This window comes from Haliotis asinina, chromosome 9 (assembly GCF_037392515.1).
Source record: "Haliotis asinina isolate JCU_RB_2024 chromosome 9, JCU_Hal_asi_v2, whole genome shotgun sequence".
NCBI classification, from domain to species: Eukaryota; Metazoa; Mollusca; class Gastropoda; order Lepetellida; family Haliotidae; genus Haliotis; species Haliotis asinina.
This window is the reverse complement of record NC_090288.1, coordinates 60061041-60082194: the sequence shown is the minus strand read 5'-3', so window position 1 is coordinate 60082194 and position 21154 is coordinate 60061041. Positions and strand designations below refer to the sequence as shown.

The 21154-nt window shown below is 41.8% G+C and overlaps 2 protein-coding genes across 3 annotated transcripts; both read left to right on the top strand.

Annotated features, from left to right (window-relative positions):
• Positions 1-2042: 2042 nt before the first annotated feature.
• Positions 2043-12253, top strand: LOC137297357 (neuronal acetylcholine receptor subunit beta-4-like). The gene is made up of 4 exons (XM_067829366.1): positions 2043-2970; positions 4414-4541; positions 5573-5757; positions 12193-12253. The coding sequence occupies exons 1-4, from the start codon at positions 2106-2108 to the stop codon at positions 12251-12253; spliced, it is 1239 nt and encodes a 412-aa protein (XP_067685467.1). The 5' UTR covers positions 2043-2105.
• A 762-nt stretch (positions 12254-13015) lies between these two features.
• Positions 13016-19703, top strand: LOC137296572 (kelch domain-containing protein 8A-like). Of its 2 annotated transcripts, none has more exons than XM_067828377.1 (6): positions 13016-13032; positions 14261-14648; positions 15335-15505; positions 16566-16772; positions 18373-18465; positions 18765-19253. In XM_067828377.1, the coding sequence occupies exons 2-6, from the start codon at positions 14276-14278 to the stop codon at positions 18953-18955; spliced, it is 1035 nt and encodes a 344-aa protein (XP_067684478.1). In that variant the 5' UTR covers positions 13016-13032; positions 14261-14275; the 3' UTR covers positions 18956-19253. The 2 variants fall into 2 exon arrangements, with proteins under 2 accessions (XP_067684478.1, XP_067684477.1); XM_067828376.1 differs by having other exon boundaries at positions 13022-13258; positions 18765-19703.
• Positions 19704-21154: the final 1451 nt, after the last annotated feature.

Sequence of the window (21154 nt, the reverse complement as noted above, 5' to 3'; positions counted from 1 at the left end):
GGACAACATCAGCATATATGCTGCTAACGGGATGGTACTTTCCTGCTGGGGTATTAGAACATTTCCATATATTTAATGGGAACCCTATCACCAAGCTACAGACTGATAACTGAATCCGTTACTAGACGTCCATTCAAGTATTTGACCGTGTGGCGCAACTCTCGTTTTTTTTGTCAAATTTTAAAAAAGACAACATAAAGTTGAACGTTTACTTTTATGAGATTTCATTTGTCCGAATGTTGCCTTTCTTTTTCACTTCAGTATATTTGCCAAGGCCTTTGTTCTATTGCAAATGTCAGAGACGTAATAGGTAGACATGTGCGTCACAGGCCTCCGACCCATTTGGAGTAGTGGTTTCACTTGTCTCGACATTGGGAGACCTACAGGCGGTATACACACACCGGTGTTTAACATATGGTGACGACAGTAGGCACTGGTTACCCAAACAGATCAACTCGAACATACCCATTTTCCCTCAGCATGTAGTCTCATTTTTCCTTACCGGTTGTAATGTTTTAGAAAACAACACACAGAAATTTTTACCTTTATTGTTTTCAAACAACTATTACTAGGAACTATTATCTTGCATGGTTACCTGGCACCCAAAACACGAAACAAATAGATGCGTTTATCCACATACTTCCACCGACTTATCGAAGATTTCATTAGCAAAAACTAACAAAGCATCATTGAAAATAATATCTGCCTAATGGGTCAGTTTAAGCCAAATAATGCATTGATCAACCCTTTGTTTGTCAAAGCTGGGTACGTTCCCGATGGAAGTGGTTCCTATCCAATCAAACGCCAGAGGCATAGCGACTAATAGGGAGGCATATGCACACTCCTCGAACGCCGACAGAAATAATTGTAACTGCTAGCAGCATCCCACGCGTCCATTAAACGTACAATATCGATATATCATGTAATAGGATCACATTCCCCAAGGGCCGGAAGTCACTGTGCAGTTCTGCACTAGATAATCCTCATCCGTATCCGAGACCGTGACAAACAACGCTCGCCACCTGTCAACAGAGACGGTAAACTTCATGACGTTTTGAGTGATAAGAAGCACGTGTTCCACAACAGACTAATGGAGAAGTAAATACTAGCTAGTACATGAATACTACCTGTAAATGGGACGTTCAAACATCTAGGACTGGTTGTACCGCGAAGAACGTTGCTTCAAATGGAAACATGACGGACATTGGCGCCAGGAGCTGATGGACATTGGAAGTGAATCTGATGACGGTAATTTTCGCAAGAAACAGACAGGGCCAACCTGTCTACCCGTCGCACTAGAGCCCCTGGGTGAAACCATAGGAGTGGCTGCTTTGTCTTGTAATGTAATATCATCAGTCATCAGAATTACACAGTTACCTGTCTTTCTGCTGGGACAGTGTTAAACGCTGCGGCAACCTGGTGATGCAGCGACACCAGACAAAGGGTCACGTGTGATGTGGTATAGTCTGACGTTCAGCTACGTACGGGACAGTGGCGTCTGAAGTGCAAGGAAAGTACAAGGAAAGTACAGGAGTGTGTGTATCCTGTGATATCGAACATCAGAATCACACCTCAAAGTAAAAAATACCACAGAGACCATTAGGCACTGGCGTAAGGTGACTATAACAAAGTCACTACATGTATAGCCATACCATTTGGAGTACAAAATCACATTAGGCGTAAAGTGACTATACCAAACTCACTATAGTCATATCATCTGGTGTACGGTGGCAATACAAAAATCACCTCTGGCGTAAAGTGACTCGGTAAATAACAGAGTTAAGTACAGAGGCGCATCTTTAAGTCATACCTGACCTGCAGTGTACGTCATCCCGAGGAACGAGACTACCATGTCTGCCCAACGCGTCGTCTTGTGTTGTGTCGCACTATGCTGTGTTGTGTGGGGACAATCAGAAAAACGAGCAGCTTTGGTGTCGCTGCATGATGCCTTGTTTGACCGAACGAACAAAACCATTCCTCCCTTCGTTGACAACAGTTCCAGTGTTGACGTGGACGTAACGTTTGAGCCGGTAGCCATCATTGACCTGGACTCGGCACGTCAGATCCTCACCGTACTGGCCTTCTTCGAACTACGCTGGAGGGATATGGACCTCGCTTGGAACACGTCCCAGTACCACGATAATACGATCATTGAGGTAGAGCCTGGTAAATTGTGGACCCCTGGTATAATATTATCAAACAGCATAGACAGTCAGGAGCCAGTCGCCAGCAGAAATGTTTTTGTTTCGTGGCAAGGGTACGCGTCGTGGCAGCTGCCCGGCACCTTCCGTACATCGTGTAAAATAGACGTATATAGATACCCTTTTGATAAACAAAGATGTCTCGTCACCATCATGCCTACATTCGGACACAAAATAAATTTTACAGTAGATGCCATAAATCTACAAAGCGTGAAAGACATGACCGTACAGAATGGGGAGTGGAATTACCTGCACACGAATTCCCAGCTAGTGCCGGTGGAACCTGGGTGCGTGAATGCAGCACAGTTCGTAATATCATTAGAAAGAAGGCCAACCTACTACGTCATCAACATCATCTTCCCCATGGTGCTCATGTCTCTCCTGAACCCATGTGTGTTCCTTATTCCCGCCAGGTCGGGGGAGAAACTCGCCTTCCTTATGGCTGTGTTTGTCTCTCACGCTGTGTTCCTCAACCTCATCCAACAAACCATGCCCCCCACCTCCGACTCCGTCTCCTTGCTTGCCTTGTTCCTGGCTTTACTGGAGGTGCAGGGCTTCCTCACCATTCTCGCGTCCATCGCCGTTCTCGGCGTGCATCACCGGAAGGAGAAGGCTGAAGAAACGGCTGCAAAGCACAAGATGAGTGGGACTGAACTGGTAGAGGTGAAACATGGGAGGCGATTCAGGGGGTGCTGTATGTCCTTCTCACTTGAGAGAGCTTTGGATGGAGTATTTTTCATACTGTCGTTGACAATATCTCTTGCTTGTTGTAGTTTATTGTGGTTTGCTATGAGTGAGGGGAATACACCACCTATGTAACTTCTACTAGTATTCAAGATCGAAAGTCGCCTTACAACTCGACATTGTTTTGGACTGATTCACGAATCAGTTGTCTCATTGTTTATGTATTTGATATCTCAACACATGTTGACACATGAATGGTGACGTCACTGGGGTATAAAGAACAGATCTTCATTCCGTATTACAATGTCACAAGAATAATCCAATGCGAGTGTGAGTGCATCTGTCCTTAATGGTAAGTGAGTTGATGCAGTAATACTGCTAATACGGCGAGTGCTCGGATATACAATGAACGCGGTTGTACCCATGAGTCAATGACAAGAGTCCAGAAATCTTGAACACCAACTGCAAACTTACAAACTTGTACAAATGTAATCAATAACAACGTGCTGTTCGTTGGATAAGTGGTTGGGTTGTTGGGTGGTTGGGTGGTTGGGTGGGTATCTCCCTCAACTCAGAGGCTCATGTCTTAAACAGTGATGAGGGAGATTAGTCAAGACAACGCGTTTGACAGAAATGGAACAGTCCTAATTTGTGCTCCCTGACAAGTGGCTTACCTTGTATAGATCACAAAATGACATGGACTGTACAAGAGAGATTAAGTTTGAAGCTTCCTGGATACAGTTCAGATATTGAATCTGCGGAAGCTGGCATGCCTCGATGCTCCGATTAAGGACAGTCTAAGTAAACTTATCCTCAGATCTGTGCCGGTAACCTGAATATTTTGAAAGTCCCTCCGATCCCTAAATAGTAGCCGTTGCTTGATTGGTTAAATCTATGTAACCGTCTCGCGTTTGATTGGACGGTTATTAGTCGCTCAAAGGTTACCTGACCCGACCTTCTACTAGGTTTTCTTAGACTCAGTGGTGGAGTGTAACGAAATACACTGAGACTAAGTTTACTTAGACTGCGATTTAGGGCCTCTTCATTATCTATATTAATCATATTGTTGATGGAATAGATAGCAACATCAGCCTTTGTATGAGGACGATATGTTGATATATGTTATAACAGATAATCACAGATGATCATAGGTGATCACAGATGATCATAGGTGACCTGTTGTATGTATTTTAAGTATGGTTTTAACCGCACGTTCATGTTATAGCTACTGTTTATAACTTGAAGTTCAGTCACACAGTAATGCTTTTGAGTTGCTTTCCGAACTGAAAACGAAATGCTTGAGTTGTCGAGTACCATACACCTGGCCTGAGTTGAATCCCGTTGATGAACACATATTGGTTTAAATTAATTTTAGAGGCAATCATTTGAAAGGTGTACATTTGTACGAGGGGATGTCAATACGTTTTGAGCCTTGCACAGAAAAACACAAAATATTGGTATGAACCACATCTATTTTTCAACACAGTCCCCTTGAGAGTCAAGACACTTGTTCCATCTTTTCTGCCAGGCACTGATGCCATCTCTGTAGAAGGCGCCATTTTGGTCCCCAAACCAAGCCTCAGTAGCAGCAATAAGCTCATTATCATCCTGAAATCTACGACTACGCAGGTGTTTCTTGAGATTTGGGAACAGATGGTAATCACTTAGTGCCAGGTCTGGAGAGAAGGGGGGAAGCGGCAAGATTTCGTACCCGCATTCCTGGACAGCAGCGGCTGCAACGCGAGAGGTGTGTACTGGAGCATTGTCTTGATGTAGAAGAATACCACGTCTGATCTTGCTCCGGCGCTTCTCCTTGATTGACTGTCGCACTTGCCTCAACAAGTTAGCGTAATATTCCCCATTCATTGTTCTTCCTTTTGGTAAGTAATCTATGTGGATGATGCCTTTGCTATCCCAGAAGACTGTCGCCATTACCTTCTGCACTGATCTGGAAGCTTTGAACATTTTGGTCCTAGGAGAAGTGACATGTTTCCATTCCATGGATTCTTGTTTGCTCTCGGGATCATAGTGGTGGATCCAGGTTTCATCACAGGTTACTAGCCTAAAGTGAAAATCTTCTGGATTCTTGTTGTATCTGGTTAGCATGGAGTTGCTTATGGTGACCCTTGTTTGCTTCATTTCATCTGTAAGCATTCTTGGCACCCATCTTGCGCACACCTTAGACATGACGAGTTGTTCATGAAGAATTGTCTCAATGGATCCGTGTGAAATGCCTGTGGTCTCCTCTAACTCGTGGAGTGTGATTCGACGATTTTCCAGCACAAGTCTATGCACTCTGTCAATGTTTTCCTGACTTGTACTTGTTGTTGGGCGACATGGACGGGGGTCATCTTCAAGACTCTTTCTACCATGCTTAAATTCATTAACCCATCGTTCGATGGTAGCAGATGAAGGGGAAGAAGCGCTAAATACTCACACGCGCGCGCACGCGTTCTACACCATAATGGTGTGGGGTGCTATTGCTCTCAGTCACAAACTTGGCCCTGGTAGAACATTGGTCCTGGTAGAGGAAATGATGTAACATTTGCCCGCTACATTGATCAAGACCCTTACGTCGTGCCACATTTTGGTCGTCATGGAAACCACGTCTTCAAGCAGGACAACGCACGTGCCAATACGACCACAGCAACGTACGGCATACGCATTCTTCATTGGCATGCCATCAGTCCAACCCGATAGAACACTTGTGGGACGAGGTTCAAAGGAGACTCAATGATGTGCGACCAAGGCCGACAATTGCAGCTAAACTCTCGCAGGTGTATCACCGTATCTGGGCAAAAGGTCCTATGGGCTTCATCAACCGTCTCATCCACTCCATGTACAGACGATGGAACGCTGTTGTCAACGCTCAGTTGGGCCATACACGTTACTGTCTTTCGGATCGCACGCGCCACCTGTCGTCATTTTGATTTGTAAATGACATTCGTCTTTTAGTATTGATGATCAAACATGTCAACTTTGAAATCTTTCCGACAATTTGTATATCATTTACATGTGTTTGAATTAAACCGATCATCAGTTTCAAAAACGGATTGACCTTTTATCACAGTAGAGAGAGAGAGAGAGAGAGAGAGAGAGAGAGAGAGAGAGAGAGAGAGAGAGAGAGAGATACGTTCCAAGTATATGTGTTTATTCCAAGTATACTCATCCAACATTGTGCAATTGCTGTTGCAGTAGTCGTCTCGATGATGTACTTCACCCACAGCCATTAATCTCACGAGGCTGTTTGACAAGTATCTCTGATGTGTGGGCTGTGATGTTATAAGTGCATAATGAATGATTTAATGAAGATAAATCTGGAAATCAAAGACACAATGAGATAAATTTATGCTTTCGAACACTTGACATCTGAGCCAGAATCTCCACTATGGACTATTGTATGTTCTGTATAGTTTGTGATTATTAAGCTATAAATGTGCTTAACTGCTTTAACTTTAACTCTTATGTGCTTTAACTCTATATTGATCTAATTCCCCTTGTCAAATGCATGACGAAAACACGCACTACCGTTAGTTTGTTCTGATTGTACGGATCGGTTTCTCTCCGTGTTTATTGGCCAAAGAGGAAACGTTTCTCCCCGAATACCATGTTGTGAAATGTATTGTCAGCCTAACATGGAATCTCGTTGCCGAGGACTATCACTACGCTTACTGCACATTAGAATTATCTGTCGGCACATGTAATCGTGACACTTAAGTGGACACGTGTTGCCGAGTCGTCTGAGGAAACCTGTAATCGTGGATTCGAACTCAGGTTCGTCCTGACGGTTTCTGTGTTTGCTATTACCATACCAAACCATCCACCTCATGAGCCTGCCGTTCATCGCAGGTCACAGAGGCACGGAGCAATCAACCAGCAATATATCAACAAAAGAATCGTCTACCCAGGGGACCATATCATCGCCAAAACCCCGATCAATGTCCTGACCTCGCTCCTAACGAAGACCACTCTATATGTCCACATGTGTTCCCATCACTGTCAATGAAAAACGAGGAATGTCCTACCTCCAGCAGACTGAGCATTGAGCCACCATAGAAGCACTGTACTGGATTCACGTTGAGGCCTGTTCATCCGGAGCTGTTTGTTATTCTGTCAGTGATTTACAAACAATTCAGTCGGTGGTTTGATCGGTATTGCAGGCGTAGATGAGTCAGTACTGATGTTTGCAATTTTACGGAAGTTTGACAACTTTCTGTGTATAACCCTGTGTATACCAGTTATATAGGTTGGTTTTAACCTACCCGTTAAGTGAAACATAACATTACTGTGTTGAATTACAGAATTCAGAAAGTGTGTTCAATCGATAGGGACGTCATTTATGCTGATGGTATTTGTTTGATCACGGAATTAGTTGATTTGTTCACACCTGGACAAACAGAATCGCAAAGTGCTCGGTTACTCCAGCACCAAATGACTGAAAAACCACGAACCTCGCTCCAAACGAGGACCACTCCCTTTGTCCACTAAATTCACGTTGTACACAAACAAAGTTACAAAACCATTTAACCATTTCCAACCATAAGACGACTGTTTGACGGCTGATTTCTATATGTTTATGGCATTTGAATGGAAATAGAAAAAAAAATAAAAAGGCAAATAAAAATACAACAATAATATATCGTTCAATCATCCAGAGCGTGAGTGAGTGAGTGAGTGAGTTTAGTTTTACGCCATACTCAGCGATATTCCAACTATATTGCGGCTGTTTGCAAACAGTCGAGTCTGGACCAGAAAGTTCAGTGACAAACAGCATGAGCATTGATCTGCGCAGTTGGAAACCGATGTGTCAACCAAGTAAGCGAGCCTGACCACCCGATCCTGTTACTCGCCTCTTCCGACAAGCATAGTCGCCTTTTGTGAAAAGTATGGGTTGTCGTAGGGCTATTCTACCCCGGATCAGTCATTAAATAACAAAATATTTATAGCCTTTTGTACTTGCACTACAGAGTTTCCTTAACTGTTAATAGTACCAGGGATAGTCTCGATCTCTATATAGTCTCCCTGAATGTACCGAGTTTATAGCTAAACCTGAATAGTGTTGACACTCATTTGACTTGCACCAGCTGCGTTGTCACGTCTGCTTCCATTCCTCCAAACAGTAGTGCAAGGGAAGTCGCTTCTGATTGGTTTACAAAATAACCACTAATTCACGTGACAATGCATACGAGCACCTTCGTGAAATGCACAATCATGCCGACACTATGCCTATGCGGATTTGGCATGTGTTTGTTTAGCACACTTAGCAGTGGCTTCGATCCGCACAATCCGTTCCTGTGTTCCTAGACATGATATTATTATTGATAGTCACTTAAAACGATGCTATACCGCATCTCAGAGCCAGAGAGTAATGCTGATACTATAGCCAGTGTATGAATAAGTCCCGGTAAAGTCCCGTCTCAAGACTGGCTAGATTTCTGATGAACGATCTCAGTTTACAGCTTGAAAGCCCGATGGTCTGATAACATTTTCAGATGTTCCATACATCTGAGTAAATTCACCGTGGGAAAGTCGGGACTGGAGGTAGACCACCAGATCTACAAGTCCTGTCGGAACAAAGTTTCAAAAATAATTGAGGAGTGTAAAAGAAACTTTTTTAGGCAAGGCAGTTACCAAAGTTTGTGACTCTCTTCTTGGTAAGAAGAGAGAAGAGGTTATTCCTAATTGTGATGATCGCGGCAAACTTGCAGAAACTTTCAACAACTTTTACAAGGATAAGGTTCTAAACATAAGAAAACGCCTTGATTCCATTGTACCTCAGGATCCCGTGTCTGGTACGATTGCGTTTGATGGCCCTCCTCTCCAGGCCTTTGAACCATTTTCCCAAAGTGAATCACATGTGAATCTGATCCAGTGCCAACACTCCTGGTGTTGGATCACACATCCAGTATCCTCAATATCCAGCGTACAGACCATTCCACTCAACTGAGACCATTCTCCTACGCTTAGTGAATGATCTTAGAATGATCCTGGACAGTGGTAATATGGCGGCATTGGTCGTGCTTGACCTTAGTGCAGTTGACCACAAGTGCCTGTTATACACATTGGAACGTGAACTTGGTGTCAAAGGACAAGCACTCAGCTGGTTCTCCTCATGTCTGGACCAACAAACACAGGTTGTAAAAGTTCAGAATCATATATCTGACAAAGTAGAGTTAACATGTGGCGTGGTCCTATTCTCTTCTTGCTATATGTAAACTCTCTTTCCACGGTTATTGACTCTCGTGACTGTGGGCACTACGCCTATATGGATGACTATCAAATAACCAGGACACTTAATATGCAATCTCCAGTCACTGATCTACAAGTCATAGACAGTTGCGTCTCCGACATAAAGACATGGATGAACACAAGGAAACTGAATAGCGACAAAACGGAGTTGCTCGTCCTTGGAAATCCCTAACAGCTGCAGAATACCTCCATCTGCAATGTGAAGATTTCCACATGTCACACCAAACATTCCCCTGTCATTAAGGATCTTGGAGTATATCCTGATGCCAGTTTGTCTTTGGAATCACGAGCCAACCATCTTTACGAGAACTGTCATAATTATCTGCGAACAATCATCACCATCAGAAATCTCATCACAACAGAATGTGCTCATTCCTTGGTCCGATCCATTATACTCCCTCGACTCGACTACTGTAACAGTCTGCACTTTGGCATCTCGTCATCTCAACTTTACAAACTTCAAACACTACAGAACTCAGATGCTCGCATCGTCTGCCTCAGGTCCAAGAAAGATCATATCACTCGCATCAAGAATGCTGAATCCCTGGACACATTTATATCATCTCTAAAAACCCACTTTTTTCATCTTGCCTATTACTAGACTTTCTACGTTTCAACTGTCTCTCTGTATGTACCTTTTTCTCCTACAGTATTGAAATGCCATGAGCGGGTTTTAGTACCTGGATCTAGCGCCATATAAATACCCACATTATTTATTATTATCTTGGTGTCACGTCTGGTAACATTTTGAAGTTACTAGTCCTGATGTCTGGCTGTGTTTGGGGCTTTTTCCATAAAAGAGAGCATTGAACATATGCAGAGTCTTGGGTACCGCTAATGGGTAATTAACCCATGAAAGGCAGAAGGCATGGTTACAACCCTGGTATCATAAAGAATGTACACTGTGATACGTCAAAGCCTTAGGATACCCAGTCGGATTCCACTTGGGGTATAAGGCACACCATCCGCAAAAATAAATGGTTTGGGTTGTTTGCTGTGCTCAGTAACATTCCGGCTACATGGAGGCGGTCTGTAAATAATGCAGTCTGGAAAAGACAGACGTAGTCTAGTGGATAAAGTATTTGCTTGTCACAACGAAACCCCGGTTTCGATTCCCGACATGGGTACAATGTGTGAAACCAATTTCTGGTGTCACCCGTCGTGATGTTGCTGGAATATTGTTAAAAGCGGAGTAAAACCGCACTCACTCATTCATTTAATGTCACACATGTGAAGAGCCACAGTCTCCACTTACTTCACCTCGTTTTTCCTCGAAAGGATTATACATTACATAAAGTAGCCCGAACCAAAAGTTTTAACACACATGCAGCTTAGGTGAACACTGTTGAGAAAAGGAGGGTGCCCACTTCATTTTCACCCGAGTTTCAATGGTCATTTATTTCAGGATGAAGGGAGGGGTGGGTGAGTGGGTGAACACCCCTGCACCCCACCTCTGGACCCGCCTATGTTGTGGCTTCCTTTTTGACATATTACAAGAATGTGTTATTTATCTCACAGTCCAGATTGAGATTGCAGTCCAGGGTGTGGTCTTTCCGCAGATATTCCGAATATGTATGTTAGGTGTGGTGGTGACATTGCAGTTGACAGTTAAAGAGTGAATGTTCCTGTTAGCAACTATGTCCTCACCAGGCAACCCCACCGCCAATGGTGTTTAAGGGGTTACTGATAGTTCAGTAGCCATACATGTTTATCATATGGTATGGTTTCCAACTGGATCACTGGATCAGCCTCTACCGTCTGGAGGTTGGACACCTCGTTTGATGTCAGATGAAACGTGCAGGGGATAATGCCTTTTGTACAGATTCCTGATACGGGGCTCAGTACGAAGGATACAAAAAGACCATACACTCACGTTTGCTGGAGGCTAATATAAAACAAACACTGGTGATTTCGCTGGTGATTTGTCTCAAACGGACATCGTGGTTACGTTTTGGAGATCGTGTTTTCAGCGACTGGTTTCAGTGGCGTGTCGATAACATGGGTGCATATTTGGTCCAACTAGGGATTAGCTACAGCTTCTATTCTCACTGGTCCAGTATATTTGGTCCAATGCAGTGTTCAAATGTATGCTTTCTTAGTGTTCGGCAGTTTATATTCCGACTCCTTAACCCTTGTAAGATATGGACTCCTAAATTAATAATAATTTATTGTATTAGTTTAACAGGATTGGTTTGTAACTTTGTTACTAGTCGTTAACGATTATTAGAAATATCTATTATATTTCATAATTAGTTCAATCATATTGAGTGGATAGCGGCTTTCTAAGCACGGTTGGGTAGTACTAGATCATATTTCGTTGACCGTTTCTAACTGGCCGAGTATGAGTGAAAAACCTGTGCATAAGTAGTCATGGTTAGGAAGCATATTGGTGTAAACCAATGCAGGGTATAAACCGAAAGCATCACCTTTCGAAGCGGACGTAAAATATTGGTTTACTTCCATTCTTCAATTTTCTCCATCTTTTCGTCCTTGATCCTGAGCAAAAACCAGCAAGGAAGGCATTATAAACCTATACATATGCATTCAGTAGTATTAAAATAATTCTAATCGGTTGTATTGTACAGAAAGTATTAAGTGCTGTGTTCACTCTATTTCTTTGACATTTTCTTCGTCCTTCGTACAGCCTCAATCCTCGCTTGTGAATTCAACAGAATGTACAGCCCTTGTGAAATTGTGTAGTATAGACTTGCTTCATGATTGCTTTATCATTGCAGGAAGTGCTTGACTAGTACTGTTGGACAATGGTTCAGGGACTGTGAGGAGGCCACACTGACTACCGCAGTGACATGACAGGCGCGCAAGCTGTTACAGCTTTTTTTAATCCTGGAGTACGACGTTTGACGGCTTGTTCTAGCCCCGTCATCAAGTATGACCAAGGAGACTATGAGAGTACGACGTTTGACGGCTTGTTCTAGCCCCGTCATCAAGTATGACACAGGAGACTATGAGAGTATGACGTTTGACGGCTTGTTCTAGCCCCGTCATCACGTATGACCAAGGAGACTATGAGAGTATGACGTTTGACGGCTTGTTCTAGCCCCGTCATCAAGTATGACCAAGGAGACTATGAGAGTACGACATTTGGCGGCTTGCTCTAGCCCCGTCATCACGTATCACCAAGGAGACTATAAGAGGCCAGGGAGACTCTAACAGTGTATCCCTGATAAGTCTCTATATGTTGTAGATTATGGGAACTGGTCAAATGGGCCGAAGGTAAAAGGGCCAAGAGGTGCCAAGTCAAAAGGGCCGGTGTAAAAAGACAAAAGGGCCGAGGTGAAAGCCAAATGGGCCGTGACAAAAAGTCAGTACATATTAATAAAATGGTAATGGCATAGTAATAGCCAAGCATGTAGCCAAGATTTCTTGTAATGGCAATACGCACAGTTCATCATTTACTTAAGTAACACAGGTTCTCATAATTAGCATAAAATAATTTACGCAATTTCATGGGTAATGGTTTACACTAGTTCACTGTTCATGATGTGTCGGACTTGGGGTGGACGGTGTACGACATCAAGCATCTTTCGGATGAGTTTGACATTTTGTTTGTGTGTGTTTAAATTAGATTTGGATTAACCTACTGCCACAACAACAAACATCCCATGCATGAGTCAAGTAGAGTCATGTTCAAATTCCAATTAAAATCTCGACAAACCAAACACTTTTTACACCATTTTACAATGTAATTTATTAGATTTATATTTGTCGGCCTCTCTGAATTTTCATTTCGGCCCATTTGACTACAACCCGTACATTATCCCCGGTATAAATGAATAGTAACTGTGAACTCTGGCCGTGACGAAAACAGAGTTGTCTACCTTGTGGAACAGAGAGGTCGCTTCCCCAAGTTACATCAAAACATTACTACAGGAAACCGGTGAGCATGTGTCCATGTTGACAATCTTAGCCTTTTGCCACTCGACAATCAGTTATATATTACATGTAGATTAGTTCTACAACTAATAAGAGCAGAACATTCATCTCGCGTGCAGTGAATTAACATATTAGATCAGTCCACCCGTGGTTGTGATCAGAGATTCCGACGATAGTCGATCAGTGTCAAATAGGCTAAGTCAGCCAAGTTTGTCTGTTCAGCAGTACGGGTTGGTTCGGTTACTTGTAGCATTCTGGTATTTGAAAGGAAACTGTGTGACTTTTATCACGCCCATCTGATTTGACAAGAGTTGAAGCGATGCAATAATTAAATGTGCGTGTGAATTTCACAATGGCTATCGATGTCGATACATCCATGTCATCTAGTTCGTATGACTAAACTCAAATTCCAGGCCTAGTGCGAAGTCGTCTAGTTATATGCTGGAATACGGCCTCAATATGAAATGATGTTGGACCTATTTTATAAAAGTGTGTGTGTGGGTGGGTCGGTGGGTGGGTGGGTGCGTGCGTGTGCGTGCGAGAGAGAGTGCGCGTGCGCGGCTGTAGGAATGGGATATGTGTTTCTGTTATTGTACTGGCTAGCGACCAGTTCTCGCCACATATCAGTTGACGCCAGCATCCAGATGTAGCGGTTGAGAAAACAGCTGGATATTAATTCTCGTAGCTTATGGTTTTAATGCTGTGTCAATGTGAGAAATACTACAAAACTGCAAATCAGGCTGTCTTCTCCAGCGCTACAGCTGGTGCTGGCGATAACTGGTGTGGTAACTGTTTGCTAGTCAGTAGAGAGAGAACTTAATCTGTGAACTCCCACAAGAGCAACATAGTTAAGATATGTGTGGGAATTAAAGGCATGAATTTGCAGATTTTGAGGGAAACCAAATTTGACAGTCTTACAACTGACAGAACTGGAGAGTGTTTGTTATTGGTACTATTCAGTCCATTTTAGTAAGTGATCAAAACACCGACTCAGTGACTGCCACAACACACAATCTGTATATTGTATTTACTTTATATCAGGGCTTGAGTCAACCCACAGAACACGTATTAGAAGGCTATGGTTTGATTCCACAGGCACATATGCCCCATACTTTCCATCACTAAATCATGCTAAACATAAACATACATTGCTCAGTGCTCTAATGAGCCTGTAGTACTACCATTTGTAAAGCACTTTGGAGTGCTCTTTTCATCTTGACTCTTTTTTACAGTTTAATAGTGACAAAATGTCGTCAGGAAGTTTCCGCTGGCAGTCAATGAAGTCCATGCCCACGAAGAGGGTGTTTGCAACACCAGTGACGTACCAGGACTGCCTGTATGTGGTGGGGGGATGTGATGAGAAGGGGGCACCTCTGGACAATGTAGAAGTGTATGACATGAGTGAGAAGGAAGTCAAGTGGAAGAAGTTGTCACCAATGCCAACGAAGCGAGCCGGTCCTGGTGTGGCAGCACTGAAGAACAAGATCATAGTTATAGGAGGCGTGTCTGAGGCACAGAACCCCCTCGATGTGGTTGAAGTGTATGATATAGAGAAAAAAGAGTGGACAACAGGAGAAAGCATGATTGAACCGCTCCTTGGAATGTCAGTGTTAGTGAAGGGTAGGTCCTGTCATGTTTCCTGCCATGAAAGTGAGTGTTTACTGCAGTGAGTGTTTACCAGACAGAGACAGTGATGTATTCACTGAGAGAGTTGGGAGTTCACTATAATAGATAGTATATGACGCTATAGGGACCTAGTTAAGAACTGGTCTTCATCAATCCTTGCTTGTAGTAAGAGGCAACTAATTATATGGTCAGACTCGCTGACTTGGTTGACACATGTTTAGATAACTGCTCATAGTGTCAATCACTGAATTATCTTATCCAAACTTGTATACTTTCAGACTGCCATCAAAAAGCTGGATTATTAAAGATAACAATGTTTAGCACAATTAACAAGCAGTAGTATTCTGTTTACGGCACTGAGATAATAGAGTGTTTCCTGCAGTGCTCAGGGACAGTGTTTACTGCCATGCAGAATGTTTACTGCTCAGGGACAGTGTTTACTGCAGTGCAGGGTGTTTACTGCTCAGAGACAGTGTTTACTCCTAGGAGTCAGTGTTTACTTAGGGGCAGTATAGAAGCAATAGTCTGTAACAATGGAAGATAAGTCTCTTGTGGGTAAAGAAAGTGTAAGACATGGGAAGAAGTTTACATTGCCTTGAGCAATGTTGCTTTACGTGGCAATACTTACAATATTCTATTATATGTTTTGTTTTGTAGCACATTGTTATGTATTTTGTCAGATGGAAAGATTCTTGTGATTGGTGGCATGGGAAAAGATACAAATCCTAATGACTACTTCTTTGAGTTGGACATTGATTCTGATCCATTCAAGTGGCGCCGTTTACCTGGGATGCCAACTGCCCGTTATGCCTCCGCTACCTTCTGCATGGGATCAGATCTGTTTGTTATAGGTAGGTCCATATGTACATCATTTGGTCAGCCTTGTCAAATGGAGCAACAAATATTCACATACAATATAAATGTCATGAATATCTCTGTCTTCATTATACAGAGATTTATGGCACACAAATTTCTGTGTTCTATCCATATCAAATTGGACAATGATACAACAAAATTTATTAGTGATCTACAGGGATACAGAAGCAGTTCAAATACTTTTTGTAAAAATTCCAATCAAGTAAGAGTAAGTTATCACTGAGTTTTCTACTAGCGGAGTTATGGTATCATCTGCAGTCTGATTCCTGTAACAATTTAAGTGATGGTCACGATACATAATACAATCACAGTATTAATAATATTTAAGTGTTTGGGACCTCCATTTTGTTATCCAGGATCCTTGAAAATTATGAGTATGAGTCCAAGATCCCTCAAATATAGGACTCAAGGTATATTCCTGATTATAGTTTAATGAAATAATGCAGAAAGTGTATCTGTTACTGGTGTGATGTAAGGAATGTGATCTGAAGATGCCTTGGAAGTTAGCAATGTGGAGTTCACACTACAAGTGTGACAATACAATGATACCCTGATGTGAGGGCCTTGCTGTGATACATCAGTTTACACCTTGTTTCATGATACATCTGGCACATTATCATGATTAGTACATATTGTATTCAATACATTTGAAGAATATGAGATCGAAAATACTATAAGAAACTGTTCAACAAAAAGCTGGAATAGGTTCTGTTGTAATAGTATTTCCCAGGTGGCTCTAGGGCAGACAACATTTACATGTTGATGTTGACCTTCTGGTTCATGATTCAGCCACATCATATCTTTGACATCTGAAATTTTAGAAGAATTGATGCAGGATCGTGATTCGTTTGCATTAAAAAAGAATATCAGTTATGTAAAATTACATGACACCAAGTATCATTTGACACCAAGGTCAGTCAGGAAACATGGTTTATCATGACATCGCAATATCTTTACACCTAGCCGAGTGCTCCAGGAACATGTATTAACTGTAGCAGTTTCAAGACATGGAGAGTTTGGTGGCATCTGTTCCAGGTGGACGACAGGGTAAGATTCCCACAGATGCTTTCGAGGTGTATCACTTCGAGACCAAGAAGTGGGAAAAGCTACCTGCTGTTCCTAGCAAGCGTGTGTTCCCAATGTATGTGACGGACGACACCAACATCTACAGTCTTGGGGGACTGCAGCAACCACCCGACCTCGGCTTCTCTGATGTCTGTGAAGTCTTTAATATAGAGAAAAGTAAGTACAAATATACCATTCATGATGTGATACTAAGTAGGATATATTTATTTTGTTTTTTAATGAATTACTGTAGTTCTTAACAGATTTGTTAAGTTATCCTGTTTGTAACCATCGATTCCAACCCACTAAAACATTTGACCGTAAATCACAGTTGATACCCTTGTGTCAACTATATCAGTTTTCAGACAAACTTTAGAAAATAAATAAATTCAACATAAAAACGTATATATCATTTTGGCCATCATTGTTGCCATTTTTATCAACTTTTTTCCTGGAACACCTTTCAGTGTTTCATATGACTGCCTGTAGAAGTTATGGAGATGAAGAATGGCAATAATTTTTATGGATATACCTATAGGTGGCGTTTTGACATAGATTCTTATGTTGTTGTCAAGCAAGTGGTTCTAAGGACGTTGTCATAGAAAACTCAACCGCATGCTTGACAACAACATTAGAATCTACGTCAAAACACTGCCGAATAAAAAAGTCGGGATAAATATACATTGTGCTGATTCTTCAATGTCATCCTAGCCTGTGTAATATCAGTGTCACTTGTTTTCATCTGAGTATGAATTACATAGCACTTGTATCTACCATAATGTCATACAAGTTACCTGTGTATAAGAGAAGATATGGACACAGGATTCAAGGCTTCAAGCCAATTTTTTAATCAGATTAGGAACTTGGGTTTCATGATTATCCCCAAGTGTAATACAGAGGCATGTTCAGAACCATGAGCGTCCACACTGTTACTTCCCGCAAGTGCTTGCACTGGCCCTGAACGGATGCAAGCACTTGGTTACATTAAACCGTTTGTGACCAACTTCTGTTATTGTGGGACAAGCCAAATAGCTTCTTGTCTTCTGGATGGTTACGGAAAGGGGCGAGCGGTGATGAATGACATTATGGCTTCTGATGAAGGAGCAAGCATATGCTCTGAATGTCATGTCATTCACAATAAAGAAGTTGACATCCATAAATCTTGCCTTTCTTGTTTGCTACTTTTGTTTTTTGAATGACATTATTTATGGTTGCCATCTTGGTTCGCTTGGGGAGGTAGCTTTGGGGATGTTTCATGGGTGCTAGTTTGGGCACAGGTTTCAGGATCGAACATTCGCGGGTGCTTGCAGTTCTGAACACGTGTCAGATGTGATGTAAAAGTTGTCTCCCCTTCTATTTCTACAATAAAAAACCTTGCATATCATAAACTCCAAAGACTAGGGGGAAAATGCACGTCAGGGAAAATATTTTCGAGGTAGAAGAGGGGTGGGTGGGGTGCACACCTTGCACCCTCCTTCTGGATCCACCCTTTCTTAACTTGTATTGTATTCCACAACTCTGCCTGATCCCTACATCCATTCACTTGATATGACATGTACGCTATTAAATACTTGGACCAGTGTTAGACAACCAATATTAATTACTGCCATATAACAGCACATACAAAGAGCAGGTGCCTTTTGCTTTTTCAAAACTTTTAGACTGATGTTTGTTCCATTTTCATAGTAGCAGGTTTCAATTTACCTCTGAAATTGAAAGGTGTTAAATCAAGAAACGCTGCACACATGGTGTCATTACTCTAGAACTTTGCTTGTAGAGACCTGGAAGGTGGGCACACCGATGCCTACGAAGAGAGGTGATATGGCTGCTGGGATTGTAGGAGGAAAGGTTGTGTGTGCAGGTGGACTAGGTATGTATGTATACCATATATCCAGGTAGATAAGTGACATTGGGACAATCAGAAGAAACAGTATATTTTTACCAGTCATAAAACTAAAAATCATTTCAAGTGAAGACATAACAACTTTGTCATAACTAGATACTGATGTAAAGTTAGCATTTCAGTCGAATTTGTTGTCATTCTAGGTATTGTCTTGTATGCAGGGATTAGGATGTATTTGTCTCAGAAACTGATCATTCTGTAATTGAACAAATTCAAATCAATGACATTTACTCCCAATTTTCACCCTCCTTGTATTGATGTTGCAGGTAACACAGGCAAACCTCTGCAAGTTGTAGAGGCATATGACCCTGCTAGCAACACGTGGACCGAGATCTCGAACCTACCTACCACACACTGTTCATGTGCGTGTATCATGTTCAAGAACAGGCTACATGTGATAGGAGGTCTGTCTCTGAAGGGGCCCAGTTCCTGTATGGAGGCCCTCAGCTACTCCTAAGCTGTGTGGGGCGCTGTAGGGACACAGCAGGGGTTTCTCAGGTCGTCACTGCTTCACTTGCCTATCATCAGCTGTAATAGACACACATGAACTCTCCACAGTTCCTGGCTAACCGTTGTGCGATAAAGGTTTTGGCATTTCGGAGTTTATATTTCATGATAGTAAAGAAAATAAGTTGATAAGTTGAAAGTCCAAAAGGAAATATTTCAGTCTATGATGTTGACCTCAAATTGTCCATAACTTTACTGTTTAGGGAGAGATAATCCAGTCATGAAAGTCAAATACCAGTGAAGGAAAATATAAGTTAAAGGATCATCCTTGATATTTTAACATGTTAACCAGTCATATTTGAGCAATAATAGAATGCTGTACTTTTACTTTGATGAAAAAATCACATCACAGATACAAAGTTTGTCTCCAGAAGTATATCTGGTCACAGTTTCTTCGAATAATGTTTCTTATACTTTGATGAAGTATATATGGAATATTTGTATCTGTGATATGATTTTCATCAAAGTATGGGGAACAGATTTGTCTCTAGAGAAAAACCTGGTCAAATATTTCAAAGTTTGTTTGAAATGTGATTTCATTCCTGCAGTATTTGCTGGGGTCTGTGTGCAATAGGTAGGCAGGGAGCAATGTTTCCCCCATCAACTGTCTTTTCTGCTGACTGCTGACAACACTGCTTACATCTCTAAGACATTATTTAATGCATAAAATCATCCTAAAGTAAAGTATGTGTAAAGTACTGAAGCTGTTTTCATTCTACACTTGTCATAGCAGCACTGCTGCAACCTACAGCTAAGATATAACATCACATGTGTATGCGGCGACAAATGGAATTCTGATGGTTACTGAGCTTTAGATAAAGTGAAGTCATGTTAGTCCTCTTTAAAACCTTCCCGACATCTCCATGCTGTGCATTACGACACCAATGTATCTGCAAGTCAATGACAGACTGAGCACACTTCTTGAGAACTTGAGTGTCAGAGCTGTCACTGTCTATATTGATCTCTTGACTACACTGTCGAAGTCGTCGTTACTACCCTGTACTGCTTAATGGACATGACAATGTACTTATCATGGAATACCTCACTGTATTATGCATGCAAGGGACACTCAGTTTGTGCATTTATGTCATCATTAACAGGAGATAATGACAAGGCTTCACTGCCTCCTAATGACTCATTGGTACAGGAATTAGTGAACAGTGTGACCTCTCATGTTAACAGCGTGTATTCCAACATTTATTTTAAAAACAGTATTGATACAACTTCGTGAATGTTGATACAAACTGATTATTCATTGCTTCCCAAAAAGTTCATTCAGATATGTTATTGTTCCAATGGCTACCTTTGACCATGAGCAAAAAGACCAGTAAGTGGTTCAGCTTTAATCATATACAGAATAACTAATTTTGATATGGATACAAGACTTTTTACAGTCAGTAACATCTGTAGAGAACAGTTGATACAGCTTATCTGTTGATCGGAACATCATTCAGGCTCATGACTCCATCTCTGATGAAACTCCAGGACAGACTCTGTAATCTGGGACACTTCTTAAAAGTGAGGTTGTGGATTAACAGGTTCCTGACTTACAAGGTTTCACTGTAGCCCAGGCTTCCTGCAGCAACATTTCCTGAGAAAGTGTCACTCCTAGCCCTATGCTGTGTTCATACTTGCTGATATTCAGGCTAAGCCTGGCTACTCTGGGCTACTGTCGGCTACTCTGGGTGCTTCAGTGTGTCTGTGATTGTGATACAGCCTCCTGGCTATTTTCACCGATTGTATTAAATGTTGTACTCAGAATGTTGTTATTTCAAGGTCCATCTTGTCAGGTGCTTTGTGTACTTTTACAACTTGCTAATGTTTGTTGAATTTGATCTACGTTTTGGAAGCATATTTTTAGGTGAAAGGTTGCTTTCTGCACAGCTAGTTCTTGAAGAAATGGTTTTAGTGAGTGTAAGCAAAATAATGTCAATGGCAAATTGAGAAGAGCTGAATTGTGCTACTTTTACCGTACTTCGACATACATACTGTGAGGTTAAATCAACGTGTGTTTTGACTCCAAACACACATGAGTGTTTTCACAACATGAATTACATTTTCCAGAGTTAGTGTTTACACTATCTTGATTGTGTAAAATTTAGCGTGTACAAAAGTATAAACAGTACATGTCACCTATCAACATTCTTTG

Excerpts from the sequence above, each read along its gene's own strand:
- LOC137297357 (XM_067829366.1), top strand. The coding sequence starts at position 2,106 with ATGGACCTCGCTTGGAACACGTCCCAGTACCACGATAATACGATCATT. Across the intron at positions 2,971-4,413 it reads GACAATATCTCTTGCTTGTT|GCACTGATGCCATCTCTGTA; the intron begins GTAGTTTATTGT and ends CTTTTCTGCCAG. Across the intron at positions 4,542-5,572 it reads TTGAGATTTGGGAACAGATG|TCCAACCCGATAGAACACTT; the intron begins GTAATCACTTAG and ends GCATGCCATCAG.
- LOC137296572 (XM_067828376.1), top strand. The coding sequence starts at position 14,276 with ATGTCGTCAGGAAGTTTCCGCTGGCAGTCAATGAAGTCCATGCCCACG. Across the intron at positions 14,649-15,334 it reads AATGTCAGTGTTAGTGAAGG|ATGGAAAGATTCTTGTGATT; the intron begins GTAGGTCCTGTC and ends GTATTTTGTCAG. Across the intron at positions 18,466-18,764 it reads TGTGTGTGCAGGTGGACTAG|GTAACACAGGCAAACCTCTG; the intron begins GTATGTATGTAT and ends TTGATGTTGCAG.